Source organism: Leucoraja erinacea, chromosome 4 (assembly GCF_028641065.1).
Source record: "Leucoraja erinacea ecotype New England chromosome 4, Leri_hhj_1, whole genome shotgun sequence".
Classification (NCBI taxonomy): domain Eukaryota; kingdom Metazoa; phylum Chordata; class Chondrichthyes; order Rajiformes; family Rajidae; genus Leucoraja; species Leucoraja erinaceus.
The window spans coordinates 84,298,778-84,321,822 of NC_073380.1; the positions used below are offsets into that span (position 1 = coordinate 84,298,778).

At 44.9% G+C, this 23,045-nt stretch overlaps 1 protein-coding gene across 5 annotated transcripts in view; it reads left to right on the plus strand.

The window, feature by feature from the left end:
• Positions 1-7,475: 7,475 nt before the first annotated feature.
• Positions 7,476-23,045, plus strand: part of col14a1a (collagen, type XIV, alpha 1a) — a 204,801-nt gene continuing 189,231 nt past the window's right edge. For 3 of the 5 annotated variants that reach the window (XM_055634707.1, XM_055634709.1, XM_055634710.1), the window contains exons 1-2: positions 7,476-7,658; positions 18,523-18,651. In XM_055634707.1, coding sequence (XP_055490682.1) covers positions 18,561-18,651 — 91 coding nt within the window. In that variant the 5' untranslated portion in view covers positions 7,476-7,658; positions 18,523-18,560. The remainder of the gene's footprint in view (positions 7,659-18,522; positions 18,652-23,045) is intronic. The other 2 variants (XM_055634706.1, XM_055634708.1) reach the window with 1 other exon arrangement.

Sequence of the window (23,045 nt, forward strand, 5' to 3'; positions counted from 1 at the left end):
AGTACCGAGTTAGACAGACAGAGTTACCGCAGCACTTTGTGAGTTTTTTCCATTTACACCTCACGCTGTCCCAGCAAGGCGACTAACGTAATCAAGGACGAGTTGCACCCCGGCCCACTTCACCCCTCTCCCCTTGGGCAATAGACATAGAAGTGTGAAAACGCACACCTCCAGATTCAAAGACCGTTTATCAGGCAACTGAACCATCCTACCAACAACTGTTCTGAGAGCCGTCCTGAACTACTATCAAACTCATTGGAGACCCTCGGACTAACTTTGATCAGACTTTACTGGACTATACCTTGCACTTATATTATTCACGATATTTCTCTGTATCATATATGTCTACACTGTGAATGGCTTGACTGTAATCATGTATTGTCTTTCCGCTGACTGGTTAGCAGGCAACAAAAGCTTTTAACTGTGTCTTGGTAGAAGTGATAATAAACTAAACTAAACTAAACTTTTTTTTTTAAACTAGCATCAGCAATTCCTTGTTTATACACACAGCAAGCTCCTTTTATCACCAGTATAACAATCACCAGATAGCCTACCTATTTGTGCTGGGCAAAATGTTGATGGGAACTCAGGAACTATTTCCCCGCCTCTTCCCCAAGACTGTGCCATGGGATATTTTGTATTGACCTGGAAGATCTGACCAAGTTTCCAGTTCGCTCATCCAACAGGCTCCAGGATGGAGCTCACACACAGTATTCCCTTAGTACAGCAGTGGCTTTGATCTGAAATTCGGCCTCACAGCCTCTGCAGTGGGGCACCTAGGTTTATGAATAAAACTCAGGACTATCATCCACCAACTCACAACAAAGACAATTTGAATGTCCTCGATTAATCTGCCTGGTGGAAATCTTGTGCTGAGTAATTTGGAAAAGGCAAAAATCCTTCACAAGGTGTTCATTCCAGCTCATTTGCTGTCAAGTCAGCAACACGTCAGAGTTAATCAGGTTGACCCATGAGTTGGAAGATTGATATTTGCTGCATGTTTACACAAGTAAGCTTGGTGTAACCTTACCTGAGATCATTTGCCTTGGCTTCACACAGACCTTGCGGGGAATAACATAGAGGAAACACACATTGTGGGAAGTGCTTCACACTTGACTACTAAAGTTGCTAAAAAGCCAGGAGAGTCTGCTTTAAGGCAATTAGCAAGAGGGCCAAGGGAGTGAAGCACAGATTCTGTGAGCCGGAATGTGCTACTTTTAAGAACAGTGGAAGCTGGGTCGACGGGGAACTTGGGGAGAAAATTCATAGGGCCACTGGGAAAGGGTGGGGACGGTAGGTGTTACAAATATGCATGATGGAGCAAAAGGTCTTGTGCTGCGCTGCATTGTCCTGGTACACGCAGAATTCATCAGTTTGAAGTTCAGAACTGGAAATAGAAATGATGGATTATTGGGACAATGGCCATGTATCTTTCTTGAGCAATTTCCCTCCAAACAGAATAGTGGACAGAGATAGAATCGTAGAGTGAACACAGGGTGAAAACAGGCCCTTCGGCCCAACTTGCCTGTGCTGACCAACATGTCCCATCTCTACTAGTCCCACCTGCCTGCATTTTGCCCATTTCCCTCTAAACCTATGTAGCTGTCTAAATGTTTCTTAAACGTTTTGAGAAATTGAGAAAAAATGTCCTGCGTTTCAGAGAAGCAGGAAACTGCAGGTGCTGGAATCTGGAGAAGACATCTGGAACTCAGCGGGTTGAGCAGCATCTGAGGAGGGAAAGGAATTGTTGATGTTTCGGTCCAGATGAAGGGTCTGGACCTGAAATGTTGACATTTCCCTGTGCAGATGCTGTCTGACCCAATGAGTTCTTCCAGCAGATTGTTTGTTGTTGTGTTTCAGAACAGAACAGAAACTAAGATTTGTGATGTGACATCAAAAGGGGGATTTAGGATTTGCTAGCACCTTTTATAGCCTCAGATATGTTTTACATCTGTTGAAAGTTTTAAAATAGAAATCACAGCAGCCAATCTGTACACAGTAACTCCACCCAAACAGCTCTGGGCAAATAATCTAATACTACTGAAGGTGATTGATAGCCCAGGAAGAATTTCTCTGGTGCTTTTCAAATAATGCTGTTGATTCTTTGAATCTACCAGGACACAGATACACTCCACTCATCCTAAGGACAACTACGGCAATGTTTCATTCCCTCTGCCTGCACTGGTGAGTATTCCCTTAAAATAATGTGGACTAAATTCTGAAACAGGATTTGAGTCCACAAGCTTCTGACTTCTAGTCAGGACTGATGGAAATCTAGTTCTTCATCAACTTCAACAAACATAATATCTGTGGATCATCATTTTGGGTAGAATTTCAGAAGAGGCGTCATAGTCATAGAGTGATACAATGTAGAAACAGGTCCTTCATCCCAACTTGCCCAGATCGGCCAATATATCCCATGTACACCAATACCACCTGCTAGCATTTTGGTCCATATCCCTCCAAACCTGTCCTATCCATGTACCTGTCTAACCGCTTCTTAAATGTTGGGATAGTCCCTGCCTCAACTACCTCTGGCAGCTTGTTCCATACACCCACCACCCTTTGTGTGAAAAAGGGCAGTGGATTCCTATTAAGATAACGAGGGGATAAAGCATCTAACCTGCAGTGTTAACCTTGCTGAATCTAGGCCTAACACAACCTCTATCCTCATTGAAAACAGAAAACGTTGGAAGAAACTTCAGTGGCTGAAGTCCCATGTAAAGCTATTTGCTCTCCATGCCTACTGCTTTATGGGAATTATAAAGGGGGAATAGGTGATAGTTTACTTTGGAGGGGTTGCAAAACCATTGACATTATTTGGACCAACCTAATATTCAACTCGTTGATTTTAACAAAACATTACACTTATGCTATGGGAACATCATGTGGATAAGCCAAGTTGCATGTGGTTCTTTTAAACACTTGAATCATGAAACTAATTTGTCTGCAATGTAAACATTTTTAACTGGTTTGAAATGCATTACTCCCCAAGTACATACATAAAAAAATCAAGTCAAGTTTATTGTCATGCACAAGTATGGTGAGGTACAGCAGATACAATGAAAATCTTGCTCGCAACAGCATCATAGGCACAGACTCAGGGAACACACAAAACTATTAATTATACATAAATTCTACAAGATAGTGCACAGAAACAGACTGTGCAAAAACAAGGCACAATGAGAAAGTAAGTCCGTGGTAATTCCAGTGATGGTCGGTGGTAACCCATTGCTGAGTTAGGATTAGGGTTGTGCAGGTTGGTTTATAAAACCTAATAGTTGTAGGAAGTATCCATTCCTCAACCTCGTGGTGTGAGACTTCAGGCCTCCGTACTTGCTGCCCGATGTTAGCAGTGAGAATTGCCCGGATGGTGGGGACCCTTGATAATAGATGCCACCTCCTTGAGGCAGTGCATCATGTGGATGCTTTCAATGGTGTGCCCATGATGGACTGGGTTGAATCCACTACTTTCTGCAATCTAGCAGTGGTACCGGTATGCCTTCTTCATAATCACATCTATGTGTAGGGTTTATGACGGGTCATCAGAGATGTTAACATCCAGGAAACCTCTCTCTCTCTCTAAATGTTATTTTATGTTACTAATACTTTAACTTATTGGCTATTCTCCAGCACAGAAACGTGAGGCGTGATTTAACGGTTAATAAATCTATGGGGTCATCCACCCAACTTAAGGTCAGACGTAGAAGTGGCCTGAAAAACTACGTGCTGTACAATTCAGCTGAAATACTAAAACATACAACAAATAAAGGCAGGTGAGCTGCTAGACAACTGGAGATGTGGAGTCAATGGATGTTGAAGCAGGCTGATGTTTTTAATGGTGAATGGTCCTTTATTGTAAGATGTGCAGACATACAGTGAAATTCTTATTTTTGCCCAGTAAAGTATTGCCATACCTAAGTACAATCACTAAACTTTGTGATTAGTACAAATCGTATAGAAAACGTCCAGTGAGACCGCCTGCTAAAGTCGTCAGGTATTGGTGCCGTTTCCAAAATCCAATCCAGTCCACGTGCTCGGTATTCTGAAGCAGCACCTGATCAATGCGAGTCCCAGGCTGCAGCAGGGCCTCCATCCGTCATTTAGGCCTGGATCGACCAGCGAAGAACCCTCTCCTCGCCTGGCCACCTTCAGCCTTTGTGCCCCGGGAGTGCTTCCCGCAGCCGACCGTGAGGACCCGAAGGCAAGACCCTGTTTCTTTAACTTACCGGCCCTTGCTCTTGCATCTGTCATCGCCGGCTCCCTACATCCTCCTCTCCTGTTGTCTGGACCCCGGGAGGCAAGCAGAGGGGCCAGGCTTGGCTCTTCTCTACAGACCATGGGCTGCTGGATCATCCTTCTAGCTGCACGTTCGTTAGCTTTTGAAAGAAGTTCCTGGCCTATTTGAGTGAGATGTGTGAGCTCATTCTGCCGACAGTGAGGATGGGGGATTATGCTTGTTGGACATTTGTGAAAAATTGGTCCTGAAGGGCTACACCTAATATTATATATGCCACATGTTATAACGTATGTTAGCCATTCAGTCCCCTCATAGCTGTATCAACCATTCAATGAGATCTTTACCAAATTTATCAACTTGAAAATAGATTGACTCATGGTTCTTCTCCTCTGGCCCTAATTTCAGTGAAACATGTAATCCATTTCATCACAGCCCCGTTAGACAAGCTCAATGTTTAATAGCCGGGTCATGCTAATAACTGAAGAAGGTCCCTGTTACTTATGTTGTGCATATCTAACATCTTTTGTGTTTTGGGGCTACCTCTGATTATAAGCTCACGACTATATCTGAATGCTTTCCAACAGTATTAGAGACATGGTTACTTTGCGAGCTGAGAGTAAATTCTGACAGGCTCGATCAATCTTGCTGTCATCAGAGACATAAATTTCTCTGCACTAGTTACAAGTGAGGAATGACATTTCCAAATGTTACTGAAAGGTTCTTGCCATATATCCACAGAGAACGGCAACCAGAGATTTAAACGCCTTCTGGGGGAATTTATAGACAGGATCAGTTCTTGGATAAGTGGGCACAGGCTAATCCAAGAATTTAGGCAGCCTCATTGCCTGTCAGGGGACTTGGTGTTGCATCACCTGTTATACATGCTACTGTACAAACAATTGCCTTGTGGTGTGTGCATAGATATTCTAGTTTTCAAACAGTCCTACCAGAATACTTTCCTTGAGAATCACAAGGGGATTTATGATAGAATAAATAAGAAGAAATCATTCCCACCTGCAAAAGGAGCTGGAATCGAAGCAAACAGATTGGAAGACAATGGGCAGGAGATGAGAAATGTTTTTTTTTTCAAGCAGGGAGTTGTGATCAGGGACATAATGCCAGTAAATTCAGTGGAAAGAGATTTAAACAGGAACTTTCGAAAAGTATGTACTTGAATAGAAAACATTTACTGGGCTTTGGACCAAAAAAATGGGGGGAGAGATTTACTGGGTAGCTCTTTCAAAGAGGGATGATGGCTGAAGAGTCTATAAAAAAATATTTTTTGACATACAAGATAGTTAATGTGACAAATATTGTTATTGCCATGTCAATAGGTGAACATATTAGAGTCTGTTATACTACCAGCTAGTCTGAACTGCACATTTCAGATGGTGGGCATTGAAAAGGAGCAGGAATTGTTAAATCTAACCATTGTGGTTTGGAATTCATTATAGTCATCCAGCATGGATACAACTCGCCTTGCCCACATTGACCAACATGTCCCATCTACACTAGTCCCACCTGCCTGCGTTTGGTCCATATCCTTCTAAACCTGTCCTATCCATGTACCGGTTTCTTCAAGGTTCTGTCACCTTCCACGAACTCTGCACTGCCCCAAATCTGACAACCCATATTCTCTCCACCACCTCTGCCTCCAACCCTGTTGTAACTTGTAGGCTGCCTTAATGCTTGTTCATGTTTTATTGTTAACTTCAGTCTTGACAACTCCAAGGTGCTCTGCCTTAAACCTAGCAGCCACCAACCTGATCAAAACTCGGCTGTCTGCTGTAGACACCAACTCTCCAGTTCCCAAGTTTGGATGTGATGGTTTTAAATGAAGGTGTGGTTGCACTACTTACAACCATTCTGCTTCAGGAAATAACAACTTCACATCCATATCCTGACTCCTATATTCATGCTGTGCCTGTTCTCCTTAATATTATTGTTCCCACAAAGTCAATTTTAGAATTTTTACCCATGTTCAGATCATCCAATGGCCTGAATGTGCTGTACTAATGTCGCTCCCTGAGATATCCTTGCCCCCTCCAGTTCCAGCTTCTGCATATTTCTGATTTCCACCACCGGTGGTCTCTTCAGCTGCGGGAGCTGCAAGTTCTGGAATTACCCCGTTCCCTCCCGTTAAGGTGTTTCTCACAACCCATCACAACTACCAAACCTTTGATTGTCCACCCAGTTTATTTGAGTTTGTGCCTGATAAGTCTTGTGTGAAAGCTCTTTACTCCATTGGAGGTAAATGTAAATGCAAGTAGTCATTGTTATTGCCACAGCACCAGGTTCAGAAACAGCTACTTCCCTACAACCTTCAAGCTCTTGAACCAAGCTGCACAACTGCCCCTGTCCCACTTAGGAAACCTGAACGGAAACCTCTGGAGACTTTGCGCCCCACCCAAGGTTTCCATGCGGTTCCCGGAGGTTGCAGGTGGTTGCCGGCGGTTTCAGGTAGTGGAAGCAGGTAGGGAGACTGACAAAAACTTCCGGGAACCGCACGGAAACCTTGGGTGGAGCGCAAAGTCTCCAGAGGTTTCCGTTCAGGTTTCCTAAGTGGGACAGGGGCATAATCCAACCTCAGCAACGGAACACAACGGACCACCTCTTGCACTGCCATGGACTTGCTTTCCTGTTGTGCATATTTGCACAAATATCTTGGGTTTTTTTTGCACTGTCTTTCCATTGTCGTGGTATTTATGTGTAATTTATGTATAATTTACCTTTGTGCGTGTTGTTTGGATCTCTGTGTCTCTGGTGTTGCAGCAAGGAAGATTTTCATTGTACTTGAATCGAACTATTCTTGTGCTTACAAGTCAATAAACTGAACTTGACGTGACTTGAATAACGAATATTACAACCGGGTTGAAAGGAGGACAACTTGATTAATATAGCAAGAGTACTTGTTGGTCCAGGAATACCCTTGAAACAAGGGCTGAACCAGCAGGCTAAATCTGCCATCCTGTTTATAGGTTTGGTCGGCTTCAAATGCTTAAAGTTTTGCGCGGGCAGAGTCGAGCATTAGTGCAACATGTTGCTGCACCAGGCGTGATCGCGGGGATGATATTCAACTCAGAGAATTGGCCCTAACCCTCCACGCGTTTATAAAGAAGGGCCACCAGTCACGGCTTGGGATGCGTTGTTAGGATTTTTCATTGGCTGGGTGGGCGGGGTGTACACCTAGAGGGTCCGAGGGTGGGGTTGGGAGGTGTCAGGATTTGGGCTTGTGTGTGTGTGTCTCTCTCTCTCTCTCACTTCCAGAGGAGGAGCGAAGAGGGGAGTGAATGAGAAGGTCTCGCAGTCCCACGCAGTGAAAGAGAGAGAGAGAGAGTGTGTAAAACAGAGGGAGAGGGGGAGACAGATTTGAAAAAAAAAGTTCCTGCCACCGGGATAAACTCCACGGTTCACCAAGGTAAGCGTTTAACCTAATTATATCGGCTGAAGATTCCCCTGGTGTACAGCAGTGACCATCACTGCGCTATCAGTAGTACAGTGGCTGGGTCCGCCTTCCCACGGCTGTTAGAGGCTGCAACGTGGGACTTGATGCTAATGCTCAAGTCCCGCAAGGAAAGCGCTGGACCTGCGAGAGGGAATATTTAGAAACGTTGTCCCCTTTTCGCACCGGCAGCTGGCTCCATCAAACCCGGAGGTAACAAGCTGCTTAGTACAAGTTGGAGCAGGCACAGCTACTGCCTTCCGAGGCACGTCTGTTGCTCGGAGGGAGAGGGAGAGTTGGAGGAGGAGGGTGGGGGGAGAGGGAGGGAGAGAGAGAGAGAGAGAGAGGAGAGAGCTGTGCAGTCCTTGCCTGGACCTGTAGCTCACTTGACTCAAAACTCCGCTCAAAGCTGGTCGCGTAGCCTCTGGGTCATTCCGTGAGCCTTTGAATTCGCAGGGAACTTGCACGGAGCATTTTGTATCGGGGGAATTGTCTTTTATGCATATATTTTGTAATGCCATTCCTCCTGTGAAGCCACTATGATGATTAGTCGAAGCCCCCATCTCACCATAACGGGACCAGCCCGGACCTCCGAGCACAGAGATCCCCGGCGACCCTGTGTTTGGGCAGAGGGTCTATGGCTTAGCCCGGCTTGGCTGATCACCCTGGGGCCAGACGGCGTTAGTCTGGGTTGGGGACCAGCCTTGTGACTCTTGCTTACGTTGTACACCACTCGGTATGAGTTGAAAACCATCCACTAACAACCTGTGATCAGCAAGCGCAGTGCATGCGTTTGGGTGAAGGTGGGTATAGATGTTGGGTCGGGGGCTGGTCGGGGGCTGGTCGGCAGCCACCAGTGCTAGGCAAGGTGGGTCGTGTGTGACCACGGGAAATCCCGAGGACCTTGCCCCTTGACCAGGAGAGGGGATCTTATAGAAACTAGAGGGGATCTTATAGAAACTTACAAAATTCTTAAGGGGTTGGACAGGCTAGATGCAGGAAGATTGTTCCCGATGTTAGGGAAGTCCAGGACAAGGGGTCACAGCTTAAGGATAAAGGGGAAATCCTTTAAAACCGAGATGAGAAGAACTTTTTTCACACAGAGAGTGGTGAATCTCTGGAATTCTCTGCCACAGAGGGTAGTTGAGGACAGTTAATTGGCTGTATTTAAGAGGGAGTTAGATGTGGCCCTTGTGGCTAAGGGGATCAGGGGGTATGGAGAGAAGGCAGGTACGGGATACTGAGTTGGATGATCAGCCATGATCATATTGAATGGCGGTGCAGGCTCGAAGGGCCGAATGGCCTACTCCTGCACCTAATTTCTATGATTCTATGATTCTATGACCACCTGCCCGTGTTGTTTGAGGCCTTTTACCTAAGCAGAGATGATTCTATACCCTCCTGACATGGGTAGATGTTGGAAAGGCTCTGTGGTGTCAGGAGGTGAGTTACTTACTGCCAGATTCCCAGGCGCTGACCACGCCGCTTTATGTGATTGGCCTCAGATGATCAATTATGGCAGCAGGATGCTGGTTCCCAATAACCACAGCCATCTTCTAGTGTGCAATGTTGGAGCCCAACCAATAGAGAATTATCTTCATTGTGTGTGTGTGTGTGTGTGCATGTACGGAGAGAGCGTTTTCATCACCTCAGCATCTGAACACAGCAATATACAAAGATGGAAATGACGCTGAAGGTCAAATGTGGGCATATCTTACTTACCTCTTACAGTGCCTCCGCTTCATGTGAGCCATTGGTCAGCAACAACCTTCATTGCAAGAAATGCAGGTTTCCTTAATGACTGCGGCTGCATTAACAATCAGATGCTCAACACCATCCAGAATAAACCAATCCACCACTCTGAACATTCATTCTGCCCATCACTAGTGCACCATGACTGTAGTGTACGCAGTTTATATAACTTGCCAAGGCCTCATTGGTAGCATCTTCCATGACCACTATTAGGGAAAAGATCAAGGCCAGTGTGCATATTGGAGCATCGCCATTCATGATTGCCAGGCCAAAATATTGGACCAGCAAAGTCATGGGAGGGCCCCACCACAATGAAAGCAGTGGTTCAACAAGGTGGCTCAACTTTAAAGGGCAATGAGAGTTGGTCCATATTTGCCATATTGGGTACCATGTTCCAAGGCTGAGGTGGGCAAAATATAAACTGACGATGTGGGGGAATGGAGGTGCTTTGAGAGCTGGCCTAAAGCTGGACAGCTGGATCTGCAGGGAGTGGAGGGATATGGGTTATCTGCAGGTAAGTAACTGATGGATGGCATCTTGTTTAGCACAGATAATGTGGGCCAAAAGGCCTGTTCTTGGCTGTACTGTTTTGCGTTCTATAGTGCAGATGCTGGAATCCTAAGCAAAAAGACAAACTGCTGGAAGAACTCAATGGGGAAGGCAGCATCTGTGGAAGGAATGGACAGACAATGTTTTTGGTTGGAATCCTTTTTCCGTTTGATGGAGTAGAGGGGGGAGATAGCTGGTGGAAAGAGGTGAGGGGAAAGGGTGCGTTAGAACTAGTGATTGATGGATATGTGGGGCGATGGTAAGATGGGGCAGATGAGTCGGATAGGGAGAAAAGTGGAGATGGTAAACAAGGCTGGTGGAGAAGATAAAAGTGTGTAAATGGTAGATTCTGATAATGAAGGAAGCTAGAAAGTGAAATGTAGAACCAGACGGTAGGATGGTTGTGAGAAGGGAAAGGTAATGGGGGGAGGGGAAGTAAAATGAGGGCCTGAGGTAGGGAGGATTGGGGGAGGAGTGAGTGGAGAAGGGGAAAGGAACTGGTGATGGAGGAAGGGTGAATGGAAAGAAAAGAGTGCCTGGAGGAAGTGGTGGGAAGACTTGAAACTGGAGAATTCGATGTGCATGTTGTTGGCATGGAGGTTACCCAAGCAGAAAATTAGGTGTTGTTCTTCTAGTTTGTTTGAGCCCTCATTCTAGCAGTGGAGGATGCTGGGGACAGACAGGTCAATATGGGAATGGAAAGGGGAATTAAAATTGCTTATGGCCAGGAACTCCTGCTGGCCCTGGTGAACAGAGTGTACTGCAAAGTGAATGGCTACTTCCCCACAGCCACCAGCCTAGTTTCCACATGGTCTTACCAATGTAGAGAAGGTCATATGGAAAGCATGAAATGCAATAGACAGGTTTGGAGGTGCATGTAAACCTCTGTGTCACTTGGAAGGGTTTTTTTAAGTCCTTGAATTAAGGTAAGGAAGGAGGTGTAAGGGCAGACATACTGCATCCCCTCCGGTTTTAGGAGACAATGCCTTGGGAGCAGCAAGGTTGGGTGGGGAGGGGGGAGCAAAGTCAGGAGTCACTGCTTGGTCTCTGCGTGAAGAGGGTGGGCACAGAAAGCCTATTTGGTGGGATCACTCTGAAACTGCAGAAATGTTGGAGAATGATGCGGCGGATGCGGAGGTTGATGGGGTGAATCATGAGAACCGATGGAACTAGGGGGAGGGGGCATGAGAGCGGAATTGTGGAGAGATAGAGGTGGTCTCAGTGAGGGCTTCTTCACAATTTTGCCTATTGTTTTCAAAAGCTTTGCTTCTTATGTGTCATGGGTTTGTAGAAATAGATACAGAATAAGTTAATCTATCTTTTGCAAATGTGATGAATCACTTCTGCATCTTCAACTGCTGGTTAACTGAGGAAAGATGTATACATTGAAGGTGGATTAGCATAGAATGATTATTATTTTCGTATTGCCAGTGGCTAATGATATTAAAACAGCCTGAGTGAAGTGCATCTATTGTACAATGTACATTGAACTGTTTGTTGCCTAATGCTCCTACATCTGAATACACTGGACTAGGAATCAGTGAGGTGGAAGTAATTTGGACCATCAACTCCATACTGCGTCCCTGTCAGAAAAAAAAAACTCAGTCCATAACATCATGGATTAGTGAGACGTGAGTTCAGATCCCACCAGGGGAATTAAAAAACAGTTAATTTAAAAAGAAATTGGAGTAATAGAATGATTGTTTTAGAAAATATTAATCTTCCTCCGGGAACGAAATTGTCCTTTGACTTTACTATTGAAGTAAAATCCAAAATGGCGGCGGCGCGGGCACACGGCGACGCCCTGTGTCTCCCTAGAATGGGAAAAATAGCACATTTGCTATGTCGCTCTTCCAGGGAGATGCTAAATGCATTTCGTTGTCTCTGTACTGTACACTGACAATGACAATTAAAATTGAATCTGAATCTGAAGTATGTCAGTAAAATGGGTATTTACGGGGGGGTGTGAATAGGACTTGTTATGGTGCTACTGGCACTGGGCAATAAATATCAAAAATGCATAATTATTGCTTGTACTTTTGCTTTTCATTTTTGGTTGAATTGTTTATCATTTTTTACTTCTGTTATTGAAAGGTTGGAGAGACGTTTCAATTTAGCTCTAGATAAAACATGGCTAAATAAAAATTGGTAATAATAATTACAGATTAGTTCAGATTTTATCTTATTTGTTTTCCTGAGAAGATTACGGTGAGTCAGTATGTCAAGGAGGACTCCCTCTAACTTCTCCAGGTGCACAGTAGAGAGCATGCTGACCGGTTGCATCGTGGCTTGGTTCGGCAACTTGAGCGCCCAGGATTGGAAAAGACTATAAAATGTAATAAACACTGCCCAGTCCATCATCGGCTCTGACCTCTCTACCATCGAGGGGATTTATCGCAGCCGCTGCCTCAAAAAGGCTAACAGTATCATCAAGGACCCACACCATCCTGGCCACACACTCATCTCCCCGTTACCTTCAGGTAGAAGATACATGAGCCTGTGGACTGCAACGTCCAGGTTCAGGAATAGCTACTTCCCCACAGCCATCAGGCTATTAAACTCAACTGAAACAAAACTCTGAACATTAATATAGACCATTATCAGTTGTTTTGCACCTTATTTATTCACGTGTGTACATATTTATATAATGGTATATGGACACACTGATCTGTTCTGTATTCATGCCTTCTATGTTCTGTTGTGCTAAAGCGAAGCAAGAATTTCATTGTCCTATCTGGGACACATGACAATAAACTCTCTTGATCTTGATCCATATAAATTAGTGATCAAGATGGAGACTATTTTGACCTTTATTTGCAGTGTCCAAACTGATCGCATTTCCTAGCTCGTGGACTGTCCAGGTATCTGGTACGTCATTTTATATGAAGACAATAAGGAATAGCTACTTCCCCACAGCCATCAGGCTGAAATCAACTCAAACAAAACTGAATAGAATCAGGTTTACTTGCATTTCTTTTTATTTTTCATGTGGTATAGATTTGAAAAATAACACAAATCTGTTCTGTATTCATTGCCTTCTATATTCTGTTGTGCTGAAGCAAAGCATATTGTCCTATCCACAGACTGAAATCTTGAATAAAAGGTTCAAGATTTAGAGATATGACCCATACTGAAGGAACTTCAAGATTACATCATGAAAGTGTGTCTATTTGTCCAATGCTCTGGATATGAACCAGAACATTGAAAGTCATAGTTGTTGCAGCTTTGCAGACAAACTAGAAGCAACGATAGCAACAACAAAAACAAAATCAGTTATTCTAAGTAGACTAGAATAGTGCAAATACCAAAGTTGCTATAGCAACCACAGAAGTCTATAAAGGTTTGATGCCGAGGTAGGATTGTGCAGAGTGGTTCAAGAATCTGATGGTTGTTGGGAGAAACATAGAAACATAGAAAATAGGTGCAGGAGTAGGCCATTCGGCCCTTCGAGCCTGCACCGCCATTCAATGTGATCATGGCTGATCATCCAACTCGGTATCCTGTACCTGCCTTCTCTCCATATCCCCTGATCCCTTTAGCCACAAGGGCCACATCTAACTCCCTATTAAATATAGCCAATGAACTGGCCTCAACTACCTTCTGCGGGAGAGAAATCCAGAGATTCACCATTCAAGATTCATGATTCAAGATTCAATTTAATTGTCATTTGGACCCCTTGAGGTCCAAACGAAATGCCGTTTCTGCAGCCATACATTACAAACAAATAGACCCAAGACACAACATAATTTACATAAACATCCATCACATCGCTGTGATGGAAGGCCAAAAAAACTTATCTCTCCACTGCACTCTCCCACGCCCCCCCCCCCCCCCCCCCCCCGATGTCAGAGTCAAAGTCAAAGCCCCCGGCTGGCGATGGCGATTGTCCCGCAGCCATTAAAGCCACGCTGGGTGGTGCGAGGTCGCACACCGGGTCTTGGTGTTAGAGCCCCCGGCGTGCGCTCGCAGAGTCCCGCGGCCATTCCAAGCCGCGCGGGGCGGTGATGTCAGGCCCCACTCCAGGAGCTCTTCGACCCCTCAACTCGGGCGGGAGAAGTCGCCGTTGCGAGAGCCCTGAAAAGCGGTCTCCCTCCAGGGACCCGCGGGCTCCCGGTGTCCACCAGCCCGCAGTCAGCACCAGACCCGCAGTTTGCAGCGCAGCAGCAGCGCTCCTCCACCGCTCCACCCACTCCGGACTCGGCCAGCTCCGCGACGGTGACGGTGAGTCGTCGGCACCAGAGTCCCCGGTCTTCTCCTGTTGGAGGCCGCTCCTCGTTGCAGCCCCAACGATAACGGAGACCCGACAAGAAAACGTCGGGTCTCCCGTGCAGGGAGAGATTTAAAAGTTACCCCCTCCCACCCCCCACACACACACCCCCAACAAAAAATAACAAAAACTACACAGAAACATAGACAAAAAATAATAAAAACGCGGACGGGCTGCAGAGGCCGCTGCTGACGAGAGTCGTGCTGCCTACCGGACGTTTCTCTGTGTGAAAAAAGTTTTCCTCATCTCGGTCCTAAAAGATTTCCCATTTATCCTTAACTGTGACCCCTTGTTCTGGAGAAAGCTATTCTTGAACGTGGAGGTAATGGTTCTCAGGTTCATGTGTCACCTTCATGATGTAACATGTCCATGATGAGTGGGTCTTTGATATTAGCTGCCTTCTTGATACAGCGCCTCTTTATAAATTGCCTTTTGTGTTGTTGCTATTGCCCAGTACCTGTGATGGATCTGGCAATGTCCGATTGCAACATTATGATTGAGCAAGGGTATATTTTAGTGAATATTGTTGAATGTGGAAATGGGAGGTAGTGCTCTTGTGCTGGAGTTGTCAAAGTATGACACAAAGTCCCACTCCAGAGACTTGAGTATGGAAAACTAGGCCGGCAGTAGTGCCTGGGCGCTGCATTGTGGCTGTGGCAATAAACTGAGGTCCATCCTGGTAACATAGAAACATAGAAAACAGGTGCAGGAGTAGGTCATTCGGCCCTTCGAGCCAGAACTGCCATTCAATATGATCATGGCTGATCATCCTAAATCAGTACCCTGTTCCTGCTTTTTCCCCATATCCCTTGATTCCGTTAGCCCTAAGAGCTAAATCTCTCTCTTGAAAACATTCAGTGAATTGGCCTCCACTCCACAGATTCACAACTCTCTGGGTGAAAAGGTTTTTCCTCATCTCAGTCCTAAGTGGCCTACTTCTTATTCTTAAATTGTGACCCCTGGTTCTGGACTCCCCCAACGTCGGGAACATTTTTCCTGCATTTAGCCTGTCCAACCATCAAGAATTTTATATGTTTCTATAAGACACCCTCTCATCCTTCTAAATTCCAGTGAATAAAGCCCAGTCGACCCATTCTTTCATCATATGACAGTCCCGCCATCCCGGGAATTAACCTGGTGAACCTGCGCTGCACTCCCTCAATAGCAAGAATGTCCTTTCTTAAATTAGGAGACCAAAACTGCACAAAATACCGCAGGTGCGGTCTCACCAGGGCCCTGTAGTAACTCCTTGCTCCTATACTCAAATCCTTTCACTATGAAGGCTAACATACCATTTGCTTTCTTCACTGCCTACTGTACCTGCATGCTGACTTGCACTTACACTTACTAAGTGTAAAATAAAATCAAAGTACAATTTTAAACCAATAAAAAACCCAAAAAGAAGTGGCTGTTCAATCTCAATAAACATAACAATATTATCATTATTTATTATTGGTGTTTTTGGGATAATTCCACGTGCAAATTGGTCATCATATTTCCTGCGATACAATTGCGACTTCACCTGAACATTTGATTTTGCATGTCTGAAAATAGTAGTTTTTGTTTTTTTTGCTGAGGGAAGTTTTTTTGCCACTGGGTAATATCTCAACTCTCCCTCCATTGCCTCATATTCTACCTCAGCCCCAATCCACTTCTTCTTCCTAGTTCTGGCCTCTTGTACATCTCCACCTTTGGCAGTCAGGCCCCTCAAATGCTAAGGCCGCTAAGTTCTGGAATTCTCCTTCTAATATCTACCTCTCAATAATCAATAATGTTTTATTATTAATGTTTAATGTTTTATGTGTCATTCCTAACTATCACTGTATGTCGTTGTCACTTGCGGGCGGAGCACCAAGGCAAATTCCTTGTATGTGAATACTTGGCCAATAAACTTATTCATTCATTCATTCTCTCTCCCATCCAAAACATTTAAATTGGCCAAGCTTTTGATTATCTGTCCTAATTTTATACATGGCTTGGTGACAACTGTTTGCTAATGTAGCACTTAGGATTTAGGGATTACTGTTGGCCATGGAAGTGTCTTCTGTGAATAGGGTTGCCAACTATCCCATGTTAGCCGAGACATCCCGTATATTGGACTAAATTGGTTTGTTCCATATGGGACTGCCATTGTCCTGTATTTGACTACTAGTACTTGAGTCTAGGGGACTGTCGCGTCCGACCCCGCCTCACCCATCCCAATGTAGTGCAGCCCATGGAGTGCAGCAGCAGCGCCTCGCCCCTGGGCCCGTCAGTCGGCAGCCCCGCCAGCTATCCGATCTTCGGACCTTTGCTTACCGCCGACACCACCACCCCTCCTTCTTCTCATGGCCAATCATTGGTTCATGAGTTGGATGGGGTGCTAGACTTTGCGTGCAGCAGAACACAAAGCCCAGCCGGCGGGCCAGCTGAGGAGGTTTGGCCCGGGCGCCGGACTTTCCGCGCGACTTCGCGCGGCCCGGGTCAAAATTCCTCAGATGGCCCGCCGGCTGGGCTTTGTGTGCAGTCCAGCACCGAGGCCAACTCATCATTCATTCACCCAGCCACGGACGAGTCGGTCAACGAATTGCCCCGGACTTGGTGACTTGGTTGACGTCCTGTCACTTTCCGTGCATCAGTTGCATGCCTGGTTCGTGGAAAAGATCAAAATTCAAAATTCAAAGTACGATTTCTACTGAATGTGTATCCCTTTTGCACCATCGTAAAGTCAAAATATCGTAAGTCAAAGCATCATGTTGAGGAGCATCTGTACTCTGTAATCACCAGAGGGTACGCTCACAAACAGATCCTAGATCTGATGCAACAGCGTGCGTGCGTGTTGCATGTGCTGTTGATGCCACGCAGCAGTGATTCACCTGTCAACCAATCACAGGCCCCCTTATGCGCATCAATTGTACGCTATATTTTGCCAATTCCTGCCAAAACAAAGCTTCAGTAACGTCTGGTGTTCGGTCGGTTTGGCGTCTGCAAATATGGATAAACTTGCTAAAAAGGAAAGACTGTGCAGCTATAACAAGCAATGGGAAGCAAAAAATACACGTTAAGCCCGTCAGTGGTGACTCGACGAAGGCCTTGTGTACTTTATGCCGTTGGGAACTTGTCCCTTAATTTGACCTTTTGTCCCTTATTTGGGAGTAAGAAGGTTGGCAACCTTACCTGTGAAGCACTTGGGGATGTCCTGTTACATTATCAAAGCTATATAAATGGAAAATTTGACTCCGTAATAAGCCTATCGAAATAGTGGACAAATTCCGGGTCACTACTGCTCTCCACTTCAGCCAAGAGATAGTTCCAATCATTATAAATTCATAAATTCCGCAAAGACCGCTCCCTCCGCAACTCCCTTGTCAATTCTTCCCTTCCCTCCCGCACCACCCCCTCCCCGGGTACTTTCCGTTGCAACCGCAAGAAATGCAACACCTGTCCCTTCACCTCCCCCCTCGACTCCATTCAAGGACCCAAGCAATCGTTCCAGGTGCGACAAAGGTTCACCTGCATCTCCTCCAACCTCATCTACTGCATCCTCTGCTCTAGGTGTCAGCTGATTTACATCGGGGAGACTAAGCGTAGGTTGGGCGATCGTTTCGCCGAACACCTCCGCTCAGTCCGCAATAACCAACCTGACCTCCCGGTGGCTCAGCACTTCAACTCCCCCTCCCATTCCCAATCCGACCTCTCTGTCCTGGGTCTCCTCCATTGCCAGAGTGAGCAACAGCGGAAATTGGAGGAACAGCACCTCATATTCCGCCTGGGGACCTTGCGTCCGGATGGCATTAACATTGAATTCTCCCAATTTTGCTAGCCCTTACTGTCTACCCCCCTTCCTTAACCCTCGAGCTGTCTCCTCCCACCCTCCCATCCGCCCGCCCTCGGGCTCCTCCTCCTCCCCCTTTTCCTTCCTTCTCCCCCCCCCCCACCCCCCATCAGTCTGAAGAAGTGTTTCGGCCCGAAACGTTGCCTATTTCCTTCGCTCCATAGATGCTGCTGCACCCGCTGAGTTTCTCCAGCAATTTTGTGTACCTTTTATTATAAATTAATCCTTTGGGAAGACCAAACTGGCCTGGAATTTAAAAAAAAAAGCCCCATTGCACAAAGTAAAAGTTGGATTCAAATTACCCAATTGATACAATCCATCTTGAATTACTAATGCCTTTGGACAATAGTGCATTATTTTTTGTTATGGCAGACTTCTGACAACGGGCCAGTGTTTATTACTCTGGGAATGCGGTGAATCAGTTCACAAAAAATGCTGCTATTTTGTTGATTTTGCAGGACTCCTGAGTAAAGCCAGCTGCAGACAACACCTCAGGATGCAGGTCTTTGGACATGGCATTGGGACCTGGCTTCTAGTGGGATTTGTAGCTGTGACGTTTGATTTCATCAGCGAGGCACAAGCTCAAGGTAATTTTCGCCAAGATAAAAACAAAATCACTCTGATGTGCAGAAGTGAGGAAAATCATTTATAATGAATTTAAGTTATTTTGCTGTACCTTGTAAACGTAAAATTTTATGTGCCTGCAAATTTTTTTAAAATTATTGTAGCAAAATAGAAGATGCAAGGTAGTTATTCCAAATTGTGTATTGTGTTAGTATTTTAATAACCTGAATTTGTTTTGGGGCTTTTTTTTTACTGTGTACAACGTACTATAATATGCCCTATTGGCTCCTGAACTTGATGGAGTAATCACTCCAATTGGACATTCTCCTTGTAGATCTACAGAAGGCACATATCTGATTACCCTTTTGTAACATTCATTCTGCCTTTTAACCACAGCAGTCAGTGTTATTTTGACAAGCCTTCTCTGAAAAAAGTGTTATAAACCTCCCTGTCATATTTTCTCACATCAGGGTATCACAGTTGGCATTTTCCGAGCACACAATCTGAATTGTCTCAGACTTCACCATCTGTCAGCACTTAATAAAACGTTGGCTCCATTTCACCCTTGGAATTGTAGGTTCAGACTGAACTGATTTTTCTTTGTCTCAGCACTCGTAGCACAAGTCTGGAGCTGCCCTGTGAACTAACTCGAATGAAGGGCTCTGGTTGGATCCTTGGGTGAAGCAATCTGGTGATGTTAGCATCACACTAAGACTGAGGGGTAAATACTGCTTAACCTCTTGACCGGTGGAGGATATTATAACAAGAATGTTATACAAATCGGAGCGGAATTGCAATCTTTCCTCTACTTTTGTGCTAACGCAGCATTCAAGTAACTTTGAGCAAAAAGCAAAATGCTGGAGTAACGTAACTGTTCAGGCAGCATCTGTGGATAGCATGTTGTACTCTGCTATTCTTTTGACTCTATAGAAGTGAAATGATTTTAATGCTTGGACACAGCAAAGCAGAATGTCAGCGGTCTTGACTGGGGATGAATTTTGGAAAAGTTCCTTTTAATTTTGATCAATTTCCTGCACACCAAGAGAGTGATCTGTCGTTGATAGCATAGCAAGGGCATAATTGTATCAGCTTCCAATTGTACTCCATATATTGAAAGTAACTACATTTTATTGAGTATATTTAGGGTTCGATTACTCTTTTGTGCGTTTATTATCGACATTACCTCACCCTCGCCCCAACCCACCCTATACCACCCCACTGAATTGAATATAAGGTCACTTCAGTGACCTTATATCATCGCCCGGCGTGGCTTCAACAGCTGCGGGACTTTGCCAGCGCCCGCCCGGGGCTCCAACAACAAGACCCGGAGCGCGGCCTTGCATCACCCGGCGCGGCGTTAATGGCCGCGGGACAATTGTTATCGCCCGCCGGGGGCTCTGACTCTGACATCGGGGGGAGAGGGAAGTGCAGGGGAGAGATACGTTTTTTTTGCCTTCCATCACAGCGAGGTGGAGATGCGCTGTGATGGATGTCTGTGTAAATTGTGTTGTGTCTGCAGAAACAACATGAGGTTCAAGTGACAAATAAATTGTATTGTATTGTACTGTTCAAATTGATCAGGTAAGAATAGAGAGATGACTAGCATTATTATTTATTTCAGTTTCCTTTTGTACTTATTAAATTTAACACAAAATACAAAAGCTAACTTTAGTGCTGTGGCTGTATTTGTCGATATTTAAATAAAAGCCAGATGTTTTGTTTGATAATTGAGGTATTGATGTAATCCTTCTCAGAAGAGCTCTTAATATTTGATGATGTATCTGCAAACGACAAAAACTGCACCAGAAATCATTTGAAAATTGTTGTAACTTTCAATAATAACAGCAATAATAATCACAGTTCCATTTCTTGTCTTTGTGTCCTGCACACATGTTGACTATGAATAATAAATAGCATTGCATAAGCTGGTGAATTGACCAACGAGAAATCGCTTCTCTGTGATCATGTTGAAACAGTAAGTGTTTAAGATCGGTGTGACATGATGGAGGAATCTTGAATGAATGGTTACATTGAATACACATAGAAACATAAAAACATAGAAAATAGGTGCAGTAGTAGGCCATTCGGCCCTTCGAGCCTGCACCGCCTTTCAATATGATCATGGCTGATCATCCAACTCAGTATCCTGTACCTGCCTTCTCTCCATACCCCCTGATCCCTTTTGCTACAAGGGCCACATCTAACTCCCTCTTAAATAAAGCCAATGAACTGGCCTCAACAACCTTCTGTGGCAGAGAATTCCCCAGATTCACCGCTCTCTGTGTGAAAAATGTTTTTCTCATCTCGGTCCTAAAAGACCTTATACTTAAACTGTGACCCCTTGTTCTGGACTTCCCCAACATTGGGAACAATCTTCCTGCATCTAGCCTGTCCAACCCCTGAAGAATTTTGTAAGTTTCTATAAGATCTCCCCCTCATATACAATTAACTAAAGATAACAAATGGTTAAATCTCAGTCTTTGAATAAAATAACTTCATTCTCAATCCCATGAAACACCTGTTCCAACATGTTAGGCATTTCTCACAAATTCAAATGATAAAATTCTATTGACAATTATTATTGAAAGGTTCAAATTATTCAAAATGCTGGAGTGACTCAGCGGGTCAGGCAGAGTCTCTGGAGAAAATAGACAGGCGACCTTACAGGTTGGGACCCCTCTTCAGACTTCTTCGGTCATAAGTGATAAGAGTAGAATTAGGCCATTTGGCCCATCAAGTCTACTACGCCATTCAATCCTGGCTGATCCATCTCTCCCCCCTCATCCCACTCTCCTGCCTTCTCCCCATGACCTCTGACACCTCTACAAATTAAAAATCTATCTATCTCTGCCTTAAAAATACCCACTGACTTGGCCTCCACAGCCTTCTGTGGCAAAGAATTCCACAGATTCACCACCCTCTGACTATAGACATTTCTCCTCATCTCCTTCCTAAAAGAATGTCCTTTAATTCTGAGGCTATGACCTCTAGTCCTAGACTCTCCCACCAGTCCCAACCCAAAACGTACCTGTCCATTTTCTCAAGGGATGTGGCCTGACCCTCGGAGTTACTCCAGAATTTTGTGTCTATCTTTGGTATAAACAAGCACCTGCAGTTCCTTGTTATTCCAAAGTTTCCAGATGGGCAGGAGAGGATTACATTCTTATTTCCTGAAATTTAATTTGCAGCGGTAGAGTTGCTCCCTTACAGCGCCAGAGACTCGGGTTCAATCCTGATGATTGGTGTGGTCAGCATGGAGTTTGTACGTTCCTAGTGTCGAGGATAGAACTGGTGTTATGGGTGATCGATGGTCGGCGTGGGCTTGGTGGGCCGAAGGGCCTGTTTCCAAGCTGTATCACTAAACTAAACTAAACTAAACTAATGCTTTCCATCACCACCTCCCTCCCAATTGCTCTACTCACTTCATTCACCGCCATCAGATAGAAGATTGAGAGGGGATCTTATAGAAACTTACAAAATTCTTAAGGGGTTGGATAGGCTAGATGCAGGAAGATTGTTCCCGATGTTGGGGAAGTCCAGGACAAGGGGTCACAGCTTAAGGATAAAGGGGAAATCCTTTAAAACCGAGATGAGAAGAACGTTTTTCACGCAGAAAGTGGTGAATCTCTGGAACTTTCTGCCACAGAAGGTAGTTGAGGCCAGTTCATTAGCTATATTTAAGAGGGAGTTAGATGTGGCCCTTGTGGCTAAAGGGATCAGGGGGTATGGAGAGAAGGCAGGTACAGGATACTCAGTTGGGTGATCAGCCATGATCATATTGAATGGCGGTGCAGGCTCGAAGGGCCGAATGGCCTACTCCTGCACCTATTTTCTATGTTTCTATCAGCGATGCCCTTCATTCCTGTTGCTGGCACTTTGCTACAGGGTGGGGCGATGATGGACCTGTAGGGAGATACAGTGTTGGTGAAGTAAATATAATTCTTGTGGCTGCTTCACATCCTTTGCGAGAAACCTCACTCCATGTGGTTTAAATGGAGGAGAAATGGATCCAAACAGGCACAGTGAGCCAACTTGGACCCTCAGCCAAAACCTCTGCTAAATGTGCGATAATTACATTAAATGTTCTCTCCAGAGATGCTGCCTGTCCCGCTGTGTTACTTCAGCATTTTGTGTCTACATTAAAGGTTTACAATGTAGTGCTCCCGAACAGACATCATCCAGCAGCTTCCATTGAGATAACACTAATTAAAGTTAAGAATGGGGTGTCATTTGTGAACTTTTTCCATTTTAATCAGGGTTAATACACAACATGAAGAGAATCCTGTAGATTAATTGCACAAACTGCACAATTCCACCACAGTAAAACCACCATAAAGCACATTTTGTTTTCTAACCGAGCAACTGCTTTTGGCTCAAAGGTATTAAATAGATCTATAAAGTACAAATAATCGCTTCT